This window comes from Mastacembelus armatus, chromosome 3 (genome assembly GCF_900324485.2).
Source record: "Mastacembelus armatus chromosome 3, fMasArm1.2, whole genome shotgun sequence".
Taxonomy (NCBI): Eukaryota; Metazoa; Chordata; class Actinopteri; order Synbranchiformes; family Mastacembelidae; genus Mastacembelus; species Mastacembelus armatus.
The window spans coordinates 4,275,775-4,289,218 of record NC_046635.1 but is presented as its reverse complement, the minus strand read 5'-3'; the positions used below and the strand labels follow the sequence as shown (position 1 = coordinate 4,289,218).

The window sequence follows — 13,444 nt, the reverse complement described above, 5'->3', positions numbered from 1 at the left end:
AGAATAGTTAGAGGTCAAACAAAATGATTTTAGGTGGATTTTAAAAAGCAGCAATACTAATGCAGTCACCGTAAACTAAAGCTTAATGAGGTTTTTTTTTTTTATTTTTCTATGTGTAGACTTCACCTTAACACATTTTCCTGGGGAACCACAAATAGACAAGAAGTATCTCAGGAGGAAAAAGTATCTGTCCTACTTTGTTACTAGTCTTACACAGTGTGCACCAGTTTGGGTATTGCCTGGGGGTATTTAACGATGTACAACCATAGATGATGACGATGGTTACTTTTCACATCACAGTCCTTAATGCTTTTTTTTTTTTTTTTCTTTGGTCATGATATCATTGTGTAAATGATTTCCATTCATATTTGTGACATGAGTCCTGTCTCTCCATAAATGTTTGACAAATCTGAAAAGTTCTCATCTACCCACTGACCTCCATATTGTTGTTTCTTTCTTCCATGTTTGTCACAGTCTGGGTGGGGCCAACGCTGAATAACTGCGACAGGCAGAATTACTCTCTGTTCTGACTGTGCTGACATCAGACAAATAGGAAATTATTTGATATAAAGAATCTGATTTATTCACAGTTTGGTTAAAGAAAATCGTCCGTCTCACTTGGAAGGAGTTTTCAAAGGTATTTGACAAGTGGTTCAGATGCCGTATAAATCCTGCCTAAGACTCTGATTCAAACAAAGAGGGGCTAATCTATGCCATAGTAGAGATATTCCAGTCTGAACTGAAGAGGTGGACTCCCTGAACAACCATCTTCCATGCAGATGTGACTGAAATTAAATGTGTTGTTGTTGACATTGATTCGGAAAAACTTAAACATATCTGATGTTTCAGTACTGCAGGTTCCTGTTACTTATCAGCTGACCTATATGGTTATATTGATTGATACGAGCTAATATTGGCTGATTTCTTGGTCGAGTTCTGATTGTGACCCTAAATAATTGAGTACAAGTCTTTGTTCACAAATCCCTGTGTTGACTGATCCTAGTCCTGTTAACAGTGTACAACAGTGAGAGGCTCTGTTTGTTAAGGACACATATCTTTGAAATCAGTGTTGACAAGTTCATTTAAACTGGGGGACTACAGCATTGTTTGTCTAATTGGACACCTAGACACCACAAATAAAATTCATGGTCACCCTGAGGTAACTTGTCTCATTTACAACCACCTTCCCTCACACCTCTGACCTATCGATGACCTCTGTGACCCCTGGCTCTGGTCTGATAAGTCCCCCAGATGAGACTGGAGATTGAGACTGTTGTCATTGAGATTTCACGTGACATCTCTATTTCAGTCCTGCAACTGTGTTAACTCAACAGCACCAGCATTTAACAGACTTGATGAGCTGCCAGTCAACAGACTTGTCATGTTGGTCAACTTTCCACAGCTCTTTTTTGGCACTTGAAATAAACAAAAATCACTAAATATTAAGACTGTTTCTTCAGTCATTTTTAAATGATTACTATTGCCACTGCTGCATTTTATTGCAAAGCACATTTTAACAGCCTGTCATAACTCATGTAGACCATTAAAGTCCAAAGATACTTCTTTAAAACGCCCTGACAAGCCATTACTTAAACATTTTGCATTTAAAACCAAATCTGTTGGACATTAATATTTAGGTAGTTTTAATGATGTTCCTGTTTAGTTTATTTGTATTTTATTATTATTTCTTGAATCATGATTTAGAATAATTATTCAAGTAGAACTAAACAACACACCCCACATAACAATGTAATAATGTTTGTAGCTCCAATCTGTCTGATAATAAAAATAATACTGCAGAACAGGCCTAAACCTTCTTTCAATTGCCATTAGAATACCGTTTTTAGGACAAAGCTCATTGTTTCATTTTACCAATTATTCTGAAGGTCATATAGTATGTATGGACTAAGACTAGTGGCATCAAAGTGTTTATTTAAATATAATATTCAATCAGGGTGGCTCCAGCATATCCCTGTGACCCTAATTAGGAATAAGTTGGTATAGACAATTAATGGATCGATGGATTCAGTCAATAATGGAACAAAAAATAATATTTTTCCAGCACAGTTTCTAATTTCAAGTGGAGGTGTTTTAGTGAAGATCATTTTTTAAATTTCACCTATTTGTCAGTGCAGTTAAGGTTAAAGAAACCAGAAAAATAAAATCCCTTACTTCAATGCTCAAACCCTTTTCATGGCATTATATTTCATTCTAAATCTTTTCATACAAATCTGACATTTGAATTCATTTATTTATATTTTTTGTTTCACTTTTTGTTTGTATTACAAATTCCTTTTTTTTTTATCATGCACTATTGACGTGTAAATGCCTTTTAACTGAAACCAAGTGAAACCCAGACATCCACCATCAGTCGTCTTCAAAAAAAATTGTTTAAACACTTGTGTCTTTCTCTTGCCTTTTAGGATCATTCCTTCATTATGCAGTACAATGATGGCAATGCAGAGGTGGTGTCAATGTGGGTTTGTCGCTGTCTGGAGGAGAGGCGAGCTCAGCAGGCTCAGGGACGTATCTGACGTCCTGCTGCCATCCGCCCTTGATGGACCAGGACGCTTGATCTTATACCTTGGACACTTATCAAAGGCTTCAGGGTCAAGTACGTCCATATGCACTGTACAAGTGGCTTCACATACATGGGACAGAATTCACTAGATTTAAATACTTTCTGTGAGTAATTATTTAACAGCACTCCTGCGCCATGACAATGAGGAATTCACATCCTTTGAGCTTAATATTAATTTTGCATCCAGAAATATGGGCTTTCTTTTTAGCATGGGTCTCCACTCGATGCTTTGTCCACGTTTTTCGTGAATATACAGGAAAAAAAAGCAGTGAGCGTTAGTCTGATGAATGGAGACAAAGTGATGCTGGTTTAAAGGATTTCTGACTATAACCACCTTCAAGACTGCAATATGCTGGCATATGTGTGCTGTAGGATGGTCTCTCAAATAGCCATCTTGTGCTTTACTGTTGACAGCCCTCTAGTGAAGGTTTTTGCCTGTGACTAATTGCCCATGTGTGTGCCTGTACTTCCACTGGTGTCATTTATTACCTCAGCAATCTTAAGTTGTCACTCGAAACAGCAAACTTTTCCCCAAAAGTGTACCTATTTTTTTTCTTCTAGAAGAAAACACATGTATCGAGTTGTTCCTGAACAGTGTGAGGTTGGGAGTTAATTGAATAGTATCAGTAAATCTGAAGCAGCACTGCAGTGTTACTCAATAGACTGGAATATTGACACGTCTTTTTCTTGATTCTCAAGCTCACTGAACACGCTATTTATTTTTCACACTCGTCAGGAGGAACCAGGGGTTATTTCTGTTTAAACCAGCTCTTGGTTGCATATCTTTTCTTTCCTTTCGCGCAGACGTGCCTGATATCGAAAGCTACCGAATGAACTGCTGGAGAGGAAATTGTGCTGAAGTAGATCCACTTTGATTCAGCGATTTAAGAATAATATAAACTATAGATAGTTGGAAACAAAACCTCACAACGACCATAATCCTTTTTTCATTTTACTTTTTTCGTTTTATCCACTTTGTCACCATTAAATCCTTACTTTAGCAAGACATGTCACTCTACAGAAATTATGCTTTTTTTATTGGATTGCCTAATGAGTAGAGGGAAAACAATAATGCAGTGCACCTAATACCAAAGACCATTGACGAGCCAAATGGTGTATTATATGGATTTTTCATGACTGAGACAAAGATAATGTGTTACTTGACTAAAATGAATTGCTTTGACAAGGTCTTTTTGTGCAGCTGGTGAAATGTATAATGCTTAAGTGCAGTTAAATGTCCTTATTTCCACAAAGGCACAGTAAACGCAGCCTTAAGTGACACATGCGTGTACAGTGTGAGCATTGCTGGAAAAGAATGTGATGACAGTACATCCAAGCAGCTGAAAAGGCTTAAAAATGTGATGTGTAGTTTCTGTTAGACAAAAGTGAGAACACACTTCTTGTTTATAGAGTTTGCTTTGTCATGTCATTCTTAGTTTGGGAACCTCAGGATTTTTGGTATTTTTACATAAACTTCCTTTTGCATTTAAAGTTTAGAATGGGCAATTCTTTCTTTTTTATTTTTGCAGAAATGGCACTACTCCGTACAGAAAGTGGAAGAAATATGTGTGAGAAAATTCCAAACTATGCCCCAGTTTCTAACTACATGCTAAGCAGTTTTTCAGTATGTAGTGCATGTATGCATGCAAAATTGAATAGATTTTTTAAAAGCCTTGTATGTGTCAATGTTGAAGGGCACTGTTGTCACTTGTTGAAAGACGTAGGTGTTTTTAAAAAAAATTAAAACTGAAACACCAGTTACTGGCTATTTCCAGACCTAAGAGGATTACAAAATGCTCATTCTAAGTTTTCCTTGTCATAAGTGGAGTGTTTCGCAGTTTGCAGGGTGAAGCATGAAAGTTTCCTTTTTGGACAAACGTGTTGCTTTCCATTGAAGATTCCAAGAAGAGTTTATTAGCACAAGCGTTCAAAGCACAGTGTATCCACTTTGTGTAATGCAAGTATTAAAATAATTATTAAACATCGCTTTTAACAATGTAGTTCATTCCATGTTACAGCAGTTAGGATACAGTTTGTGGGGTCAGTCTTTCCTGATCAACTGTCTGTGGTGTCCAGTGGCTTCATGGTTGCGGTGCAGACCACACAGCTTCAGTGTCCACAGTTTGATTTCTGACCAGGGTATTTCCTTTGTAACTCATAACCTTCTGTCTCTCTAAGCAGCCAACTGTCAAATTAAACAGAACAACATTTGGGAAACAAAACATGTTTATTTGAATCCAGTGAATTGGACAACATTTCGATCACACCACTTTCTGTCGGTGTCATTATGTGTCTCGGAAACCTGAAAATGAGGCTCAGACTTTTAACTTTTTATACATAAATATACCTGACCTTAACTTTGCAGTGCACCTCCCTGCATTAGTTTTTCATTAATGTGCTCTACATTATACCAGCTATACTGTCACTTTGTGTAAGTCAGGGCTACCATACCGTTAACACATCTGTAAGAAATCTGACATAAAATTGGCCTTAAATCTGAATGAAGCTATAAAAACTCTGCAGTCTGGTAAAACAACTAAGTTAGTGTGAAGTAGGAAGTGTTTGTAGTGGTCACTAACTGCTGATGTTACATGATGTATTCTTGCAAATCAAAGGAAACCAAAAAAACATTTATTTTCAGAACAGATGTGCTATAATTGCATATGTTTTGGCAATATACTCATAGACTGTGAGTTTAAATATGAATCTGGAATATTTATTATTATTTTTTCACCTCTCAGCCTGCGTACAACACAGATCACCTCTTATTGCTGTTTTCTGTTCCTTGTTCTTGCCTAAACCACGATGCATTAAGTCAGTAATGGGACTCAGCAGAAATATTAGCCCTGTGATGTTACTGACTGATTATGGCCTTTTGCGTAATTACCTGTGTTGGCACATATTCCGACCATAATGCACAAATAAAATGTAATGTATTTAAAGAATCTTTTGGTCATTTTTAAGATTTTATTGTCCACTCATAAATGTTTAGTATATGCACATACACAGTCTCCTATAGAGTCTAGTCTTGTCTTAGTTTCTTTACATGTTTAATGAGTTGAGTGAAGCAGTTCATTCAATTCATCATTTATAAGTTCTGAAATAATCTGAAAAAAATAACCGTAAATTTTAAGTTAAATGAAAATACAAACTACTCTCTGTATTTACTGCAGTTCACCCTTGTTGTAATAAATGTGTAGACTACAAACACATGTCAGTAGTTAGCTGGATGTACCTAATAAACTGCCAACTGAGTGTGAAGTCCATAGAGTCAGTCTGATGGTGTTTTTATTCACGTTACAGTCACAGGACTTGGGGCAGTTTCATGACCCCGACTCTTGACGTGACTTAAAGAAAATAGAAAAATAATGATGGTGTCTTCATTAACTCTTTGACATTTGCATGTCTCTGATGTGGGATGACCCAAACCTGTAAGCACCTTGCTTTCCTAAGTTCAGTGACAATTTGCATTTCATAATTAATCTTAGTCAACCTTTAATTACCATTAGCCATGTTTGTGGTTAGGTTGTGCATTAACTTGTGGAAGCTAGTTCAAAGTAAACGATTAATCTTAATAAAAGAATCGTGAATTTATCCTCTAAGAAAACCACATTTTGTTTTTCCACATATACTCAAATAACAAAGGTCTGTTATAATCCTGCATTATTAGAACCACTCAGTGCAAAACGTCGAGCTTCTGATGTTAAACTTCATTAGCTTCAGAACAGTTTGTACATTTACCAGTAAATTAGAGTTTATTAGAGGAAAACAGACATCTTCATAACACAATTTAAACCTCAATCTCATCACTTACTTGAGGTCAGGAGCACTGAATTATTGCTTTATAATGTAAAATTAAAAATATTTTCCAAAATTCCACAGCAGCCAAATGAGCCAGGCTATGTTTGAAGGTAAATACATTCATTAAACCCTTTTTAATGTTAAGACTAGAAATGAAGCTCGATGAATGTGGCTAATCTAAATTTATTCAAAAACATGTTAAAAAAGAAAAAAGTGTTATTGTAGACTGCATTAACATAACCCATCATTTAAATCTCAATGTAATGTGTGTTTTATCTGTAATACTTTTTTACTGTGATTTTCCTTAGTCTAGTTGAACTGCAGACTGGGCCAGGCTAGCTGTTTCATGCTAAGCTAAGTGAGCGGTATTGATCTGCACGTCTCAATTTAGGATACAAAGTTCTAAAGATAAACCAATGATTATTTCACAGCAGCCCGGGGGGGGTTCAGTGCCTGGAGCCAATCCCAGCTGACATTGGCTGAGAGGAAGGTACACCCTGGACAGATCGCCAGACTATCACAAGGCTGAGTCTTGGGCTGAACCTCAGTTCCCTTATTTTGTCACTCCTCAGTCCTCGACCCAGAAGTCATTCCAGTCTGCCCTGATGAAGGATGTTCCAAAATCTTGTTTCTGCTGTGAGGAGTAAGGAGACTGCCTAGAGGAGCTATGACCGAGGATGCACAAGTGCTTCCTTCCTGGAAATCTGTGCTGGATTGACACAGCCCTTCATCGAAAATCAGATTGTGTTTGGATGCTGCACATTAAGGGTCACTGGAAAGGATGTCTCATTTCTCTTAAAGCGTATCTCACAGCTCCTCTGTGCTTGCATCTTATGTTGGTGGGACTAAGTCAAAAGTGAGGGAACCGTCGGTGTCATCAGTGGATTTGGGATTTACCCATAGAGACAAACACTTGCTAGTAATTTAGAGTCACATAATCCCAATCTGCAAGTCTATGAACTGGGGGAGGAAGCTGGAGTACCAGGAGAAAACCCACATAGACATGGGGGAAACATCTAAAATCCACACAAAAAGACCCCGGGTTGGAACAGGATTCAAATCCAGAACCTTCTTGCTGTCAGGCAACCGTGCAAACCACTGCTCCACTGTGCCACCCAGTGGGCCTTTGTACTGCAATGTTTAATTAATGCCCTTTGATTACTGCATCATTTCTCAAATACATAGTAAATCTGTATTTCTCATTTTCACCAGTGTTCCTCGTGGTTTCCATACAGACCTGAGGTCACACATTGTTCTGCACTTGCATGATATTTTTATATAAGTTTTTTTTTTCTATGGATTGACTGAGCAGTTATGCAGCTGTGTGTATCATGAAGGCACATCATGACCCTGACACACACCTAAGCAGCGTGTAGTCCGCCTGGGCTGTGTTCTATTGCATGTATTATTAACTCTTTAAAAGGAGCCTCAGAAAGCAGAAGGACAAACGCTGTGTTTTCAAAGCTGGTCTTATACTTGTCATATTATATGATTATGCAGAAATGCCTTCTCCACTTCATTTGATCTTTAAATGAAAGCGGCTTAGGAAAAGTGATCTTATGATTGAGGTTACTTCACTGATCCTCCTGCTGTTAAGGATACGTTACCTGCTATGTGACCCCTTTTACACTGCAATTTAAGCGCCCATTATCCTTCTGAGGGACACCAAAGTCAGCGCAACCAGTACATAGAGTTTGCATTTCATTTTATTCTATTTTTTATTAGTTAGTTGGTTAGTTAGTTAGTTTTGCTTTTTTGATAACCAGACTCTCCAGTTGGAAAGGGGTCCCTCAGTATGAACCTCATGCCAAAAAAGTCCAATGTCCCATTTCATGAAAACTGGTTCAGTGTTGATAAGTGCAGACTTGACTCTAGTGCACAGTGCAGCATCTTCACTGAGACTCCAGCCAGGCACTAAATCATTTTGCTTTTCTCACATTCACTGTAGTGTCTTTTTTTTTTTTTTAAATAAACCTTGCCCAGTCCTGCAGAGTCGGCCAAAAGGTTCTTCAGAGGTTTGGATGGCTCTGCAGGCTGCTTTTAATGGCCTGTTCAAAAAGCAGTGGTTTTGTATCTTTTTCAAACTGACCATCCTGAAGTCCCTGCTCTGACCCCTGACGATCTGTGCTTATTTTAAAATGAGCAGAATTATTTTCTGTTACTTCTGCTCCAATAACATTTCAGCCTAATGTTAAGCTTTTCATTTTCTGCATTTGTGATGAATAACATACTGTAGCAGACACTGAGTTTTCACACAGTCCTGTTTCTTTTGCACTTCCATGAGCTAAATCACAGCTATAAGCAAGTGGCCGTCTTTGTGAAGGGCCACAGTCGTTGACAACAAAGACCCTGCAAACTGCTTTTCCAACAACAACAGACTCTTATAGGAACAGCAGAATGCCAAAGTCAGCTAATGTTTTCTAAATACAGATGAGGTTGACTGAGGGAAGGTCATTAGATTCACAGGGATTTGGTCTTGAATCACAGTTTTGGACAAACTGGAGTTTGACCTGGTTTATCAATATCAGGATATTACAACTGAATTAAAACAGCATGAATGTCTGGATGAACTTTCATGTTGATCTTTCTTTAAAAATTTCATTCAGAGCCATTTTGACTTAAGCGATACATCCCAGTTCCTTTGACCTTAGTCCTTGTTCCTCGTTGCCTGATCCTCGTTTGCTCCAGAACTCGTTCCAATCCACCATCTTGACGACTGTCCCAAAGCTCCTACTCCTGTTCCAAGGAGCAGCCAGGAGGCTTCTGTAGGAGACGTGAAAAGAAGTGTTTCGTGGACTGGCACAGCTTCTTTATTGAAAACCAGATACAGACGCGTCAGACGATCCATCGGAGGAAAAGATGTCTCACGTCTCTTAATACATGGTTCTTAAATTCCTCTCTCCTCACCTTTGTTCCTCACATCCCTCCTGGAGTCTTTGGTGACTAAGATGAAAGGAAATAGCACAAGACAAACACAGGTGCAGTTAAGGGAACAGAGATGTACCTGTATCAGTCAGGGGATCCCCAAATCATAGGGGTCCATTCTCTGTGGACCAGGAACGACTACACAACAATTAGTGCTGATCCATCAAAGAGTTGAGATATTTCAGTCTGAGGCCATCGCAGCTTTTCCCAGCATGCATGGGTTTTTGTTTTCTGTTGTGGCCTTTTTTCTCTCAGCAGATCATTTTGAGTCATTGCAAGTGAGGAGAGAACTTCACGGCACAGACAACAAAACGGTGAGTATTTAAATGTGTGTCCCAAAGATTTAACTTGGTGCTAAACAGTCTGACACTTTGGAAGATGTTTTCTTCATTTTAGAAGCAGGACTGCAGGAGCCTTGTCAGTAACAGCCTCCCTGCACACGGGACCAGGTGAGTGTTGGCCAGTAGACTTTAGGGAGGGGGGGGTCACAGTTGAACCTTACACCTACTACCAATATTGGTCTTCACTGCCTTTGTTTTTGTAGCCAACAAAAAGTCTAAATTCGTCTTGTGTTGATAGACTTTGGATCAGTCCAGGTACAGACTACCTGACAGCAGAAGGCTCAGTTACCACAGTTCACCCGCGTCAGATGATCTATGGTTGTGCTGGATGTGACCTATAGCGATAATATGCCTGGAATGAATATTTGGATGCTGTGTGATCTCATCTGGCGGCCTCTCTGCGGGTTATTGACCGCGCATTGTTTGGAGATGCGTCTTCATTTCTGGCAGTGCGGGACCTTCATATTCCCAAATTCCCACCGAGCCGCGTCCCTGCTTTGTATCGGCCGATGACCTTTTTCCAGAGCAGTCCGAGTTGATTAGCACATCAGGCGGGACAATGAGTGGCCGCCCTGTACACAGCCATTACCCAGATCCCTTTATCAATGTCCTGTAATTAAAATGTCACCGTTTAATTTTCGAGCCATCGCTTTCCTCTCGGCGAATCTTTCCTCCAATAAAAAGTGCAATCGAAATGCTCTTTTCACTGGAAACAAAAACGGATACGGAGAAAGCGTTTAAGTGAGCCAAGCAGCAGGGGATCAATAGGCCCTTTAGTCCAAGAGGAGGATTGATTGGTCTCTAAAATGGAATTTATAGGGGTCATGGTTTTATAGGGTGCTGATACAACTGTTAATTATAAAACATTTGGCCTCAATTGCCACTGTTATTAAACCCGCCCTGATTGAAGCGAGTCTGATTTATCTTTTTCCATCGTATGACAGAGCCCAAGTGTTTGGGAAATAAAGCTTTAACAATAAGATGAGACCGAGACCTGCAGAGAAACATGATGATACTTTGACTCGGATCATCCATAGACGTTAAGACACGTGGATGCTGGATGTTTCACGCTTTTAAACATCCACAAGGTTTTTGTTTCCTCTGGACTCAGACAGTTCAGGTATTTATAGGCCACATGTTTACACTGGACAATCATCGCGATAAGTGACGTGACTGGTTAAATCAGAGGTTTAGGACTAAGTTAATAAATAAATAAATAAATCGAGTATGAAGACAAAATAGGCTTAAAGCTCCTCGTCCTAAAGGCAGCAGCATATTTGCTGACTCTCTAGTTATAATACAACAGATTATTAGAAGAGTTGAAGCGTGACACGTGTTTGTGTTAGTCCCTTCAAACTAACATCAGACAGAAATGAGTCAGAACAACACTTAGTACAATTTCAGTGAAAAATAAAACAAAACAAAGCCAATTAAAACAGAACAAAGGCAACAAACAAGGGAAACGTGCTCCTGTATCCGGAGGAAACCACATTTTGGCTCCTGCGTTCAAATCAGTCTGATGTTTAAAAAAGGTGAAAGTGATGAAAATAAATAAGGGTAAAGGGCAGAGAAGAGGGAAAGAGGAGACAATGTGGGAGCAAAGAGCTTAAAGTCTCTCCCAAAGTTTGATCAGGGACTGACTGGACCTGAGTGCGTCCCGTGTGTTGGCTTATAAACGGGATTTATGGGTTTAGTGATATTTTGTAATAACTTTTCCAGAGGAAAGACCTGTCTCTAGGCGTTTCTGCCGATGCCCAGTCAGTGTCTGGACCTTTGTGGCACCAGTGAGTAAAGCTGGACTGTATAGTCTGCAAATCAAACACAAGCTAAAACAAACAAAAATAAATTTAAATTTAAAAAACACCGTTGTATTAAATAATCCATCAGGTCTGGTCAAGTTAAAGGTTTGTTTAAACAATTGCGCGCATATCAATGAGTCCTGGGTAATTTGTATCCAACAGTAATAATAAAGAGCTCGCCTAAAATTACCGCTGAAATGTCTAATTAAAAACCCCTCGCTGCTGATCCAGCCACGTCAGCTCACGTTTCCCCTGGAATAAGCAGCGACAATGGATGCATTGAAGTTAGCGGTCTAAATAATTAAAAAGAGAGGAATAATTACAGTATAAAATTGTAATTATTGGCGGGGGCTGCAGGGGAAGCCTCTTGATGGTGAAAGAGGAGAGGATGCGCTCAGGATCAGGTTCAGCATCAATATTGCAGGGAGGTGAAACTGGCGAGCTCGGGCTGATGATGCTTGATACACTCTTCATACACTCACCTCATCTCACTTCACACACACTCACACCAGGACGGATGTATGAAGCCTAACCTGGTTGCTTCCTTTATTTACACTGTGGAAAAACATTAGTTTGGTTTCTCTTGTCTTTCACACTGGCCAACATACCTGTCATTGGCTGATCCTATGTAAAACCTGAGGGTCCACAGTGACGCCCACTCAAGCACTTTAAAAGCCCAGTAGTTTAATGATTAACTGTGGTTTTATTGGTTGTTTATTATTGTCAACCAATTAAATGGAAAGATAATCAACAACGTTTTAGTGCATCTCTGATTATTTGTATGTAGCGTCCCTCTCCACGCACATTTTAAAAACACATCCCGAATATCTTAAAAAAAATCAAAAAGTAAAAAGCCTCAGTGGTCTCTCAAATCCAAAATGTCACTGCAATAGAAGAAAGTAGTGCATTTATTGGGGACTATTTCCAGCAGCGGATTAATCCACATTTTGTGTGCTGAAGTGATCATTTGCAGCGCGGAGATAGTGCATGTGGCATCAACACAATACATACAAAATACTGGCCTCATTCATTACAACGCAGGAACATGTTACCCAGATGAAGATGAGACTCACTGTGTTTTCATGCTTCATTTAAAGAAGCACTAGAGTTCAGCTACATGAACAATCTTTTACTTGTCAGGCTTCATTGTTGTTTTGGGCATTTATTGACATTTGTTGACAGAGGTAACAAGAAATAAAATAACCAACCTCACAGTATAAGAATAATGTGGACAGCTCTCAGTCCGCTGACAGACCAGCATTAATGAAAAACACATTCATTATCATTTCCTGAGGCCTGAGTGTTTACATGTTGCTCCTGTTGTCTGAGTGTCAAAGCCCAAAGATGTTGACTTTACTGGAAAACACTAAAACCAGCAAATATCCACATGTCAGGTTGGTGCCACTGAATTTTAACACTCTTGGTTTAACCTGACTTAGTTATTCAGTTATGTAAAATAATTAGCTGCCAGTCAATTCATCAAATAATAATAATGTCAATACTTTTTTTTTTTCTGTTTTGGAGGGTGGGGGGTCTGGTCTGGGGAGATAATACAACTGTCAGACTGTGGAGCTCAGTAGATGCCAGACAACAGCAGAAGGAGATTCATTGGGAATCCTGGCTAATTCATAAGTTCTTTTCATTTTCAGCAGCCTCTAAAAAACAACTGAAACAACTCTTAGATAATTTAATTTCATTATTTCATTCACTGGTTTGTGTTTCTGTCTGTTCACCTGCTGCAGGCATCGACATGTCCAACTGCACGCGACATTAAATGATCAGTTATCGATCCGCTTATTAATAATAAATTAAGGTCTTTTTACAGATGCACAGAGCTGTGTGTGTGTGCGTGCGTGCGTGCGTGTGCGTGCGTGCGTGTGTGTGCGTGTGTGTGTGTGTGTGTGTGTGGCTGGCTCATGAAGTTGGAATATAAATCTGTGGGAACTTGCTTTATCTTTGTGGTCAAAAAGAAAAGTCTCCATAACGCAAATTTATCG

General features: G+C 39.1%; 1 protein-coding gene across 1 annotated transcript in view; it reads left to right on the top strand.

Moving 5' to 3' along the window:
- Window positions 1–4,971, top strand: part of map2k5 (mitogen-activated protein kinase kinase 5) — a 50,056-nt gene extending 45,085 nt beyond the window's left edge. The window contains exon 22 of the mRNA XM_026319832.1: window positions 2,424–4,971. Within this exon, the coding sequence (XP_026175617.1) occupies window positions 2,424–2,534 (111 nt within the window). The 3' untranslated portion in view covers window positions 2,535–4,971. The remainder of the gene's footprint in view (window positions 1–2,423) is intronic.
- Window positions 4,972–13,444: the final 8,473 nt, after the last annotated feature.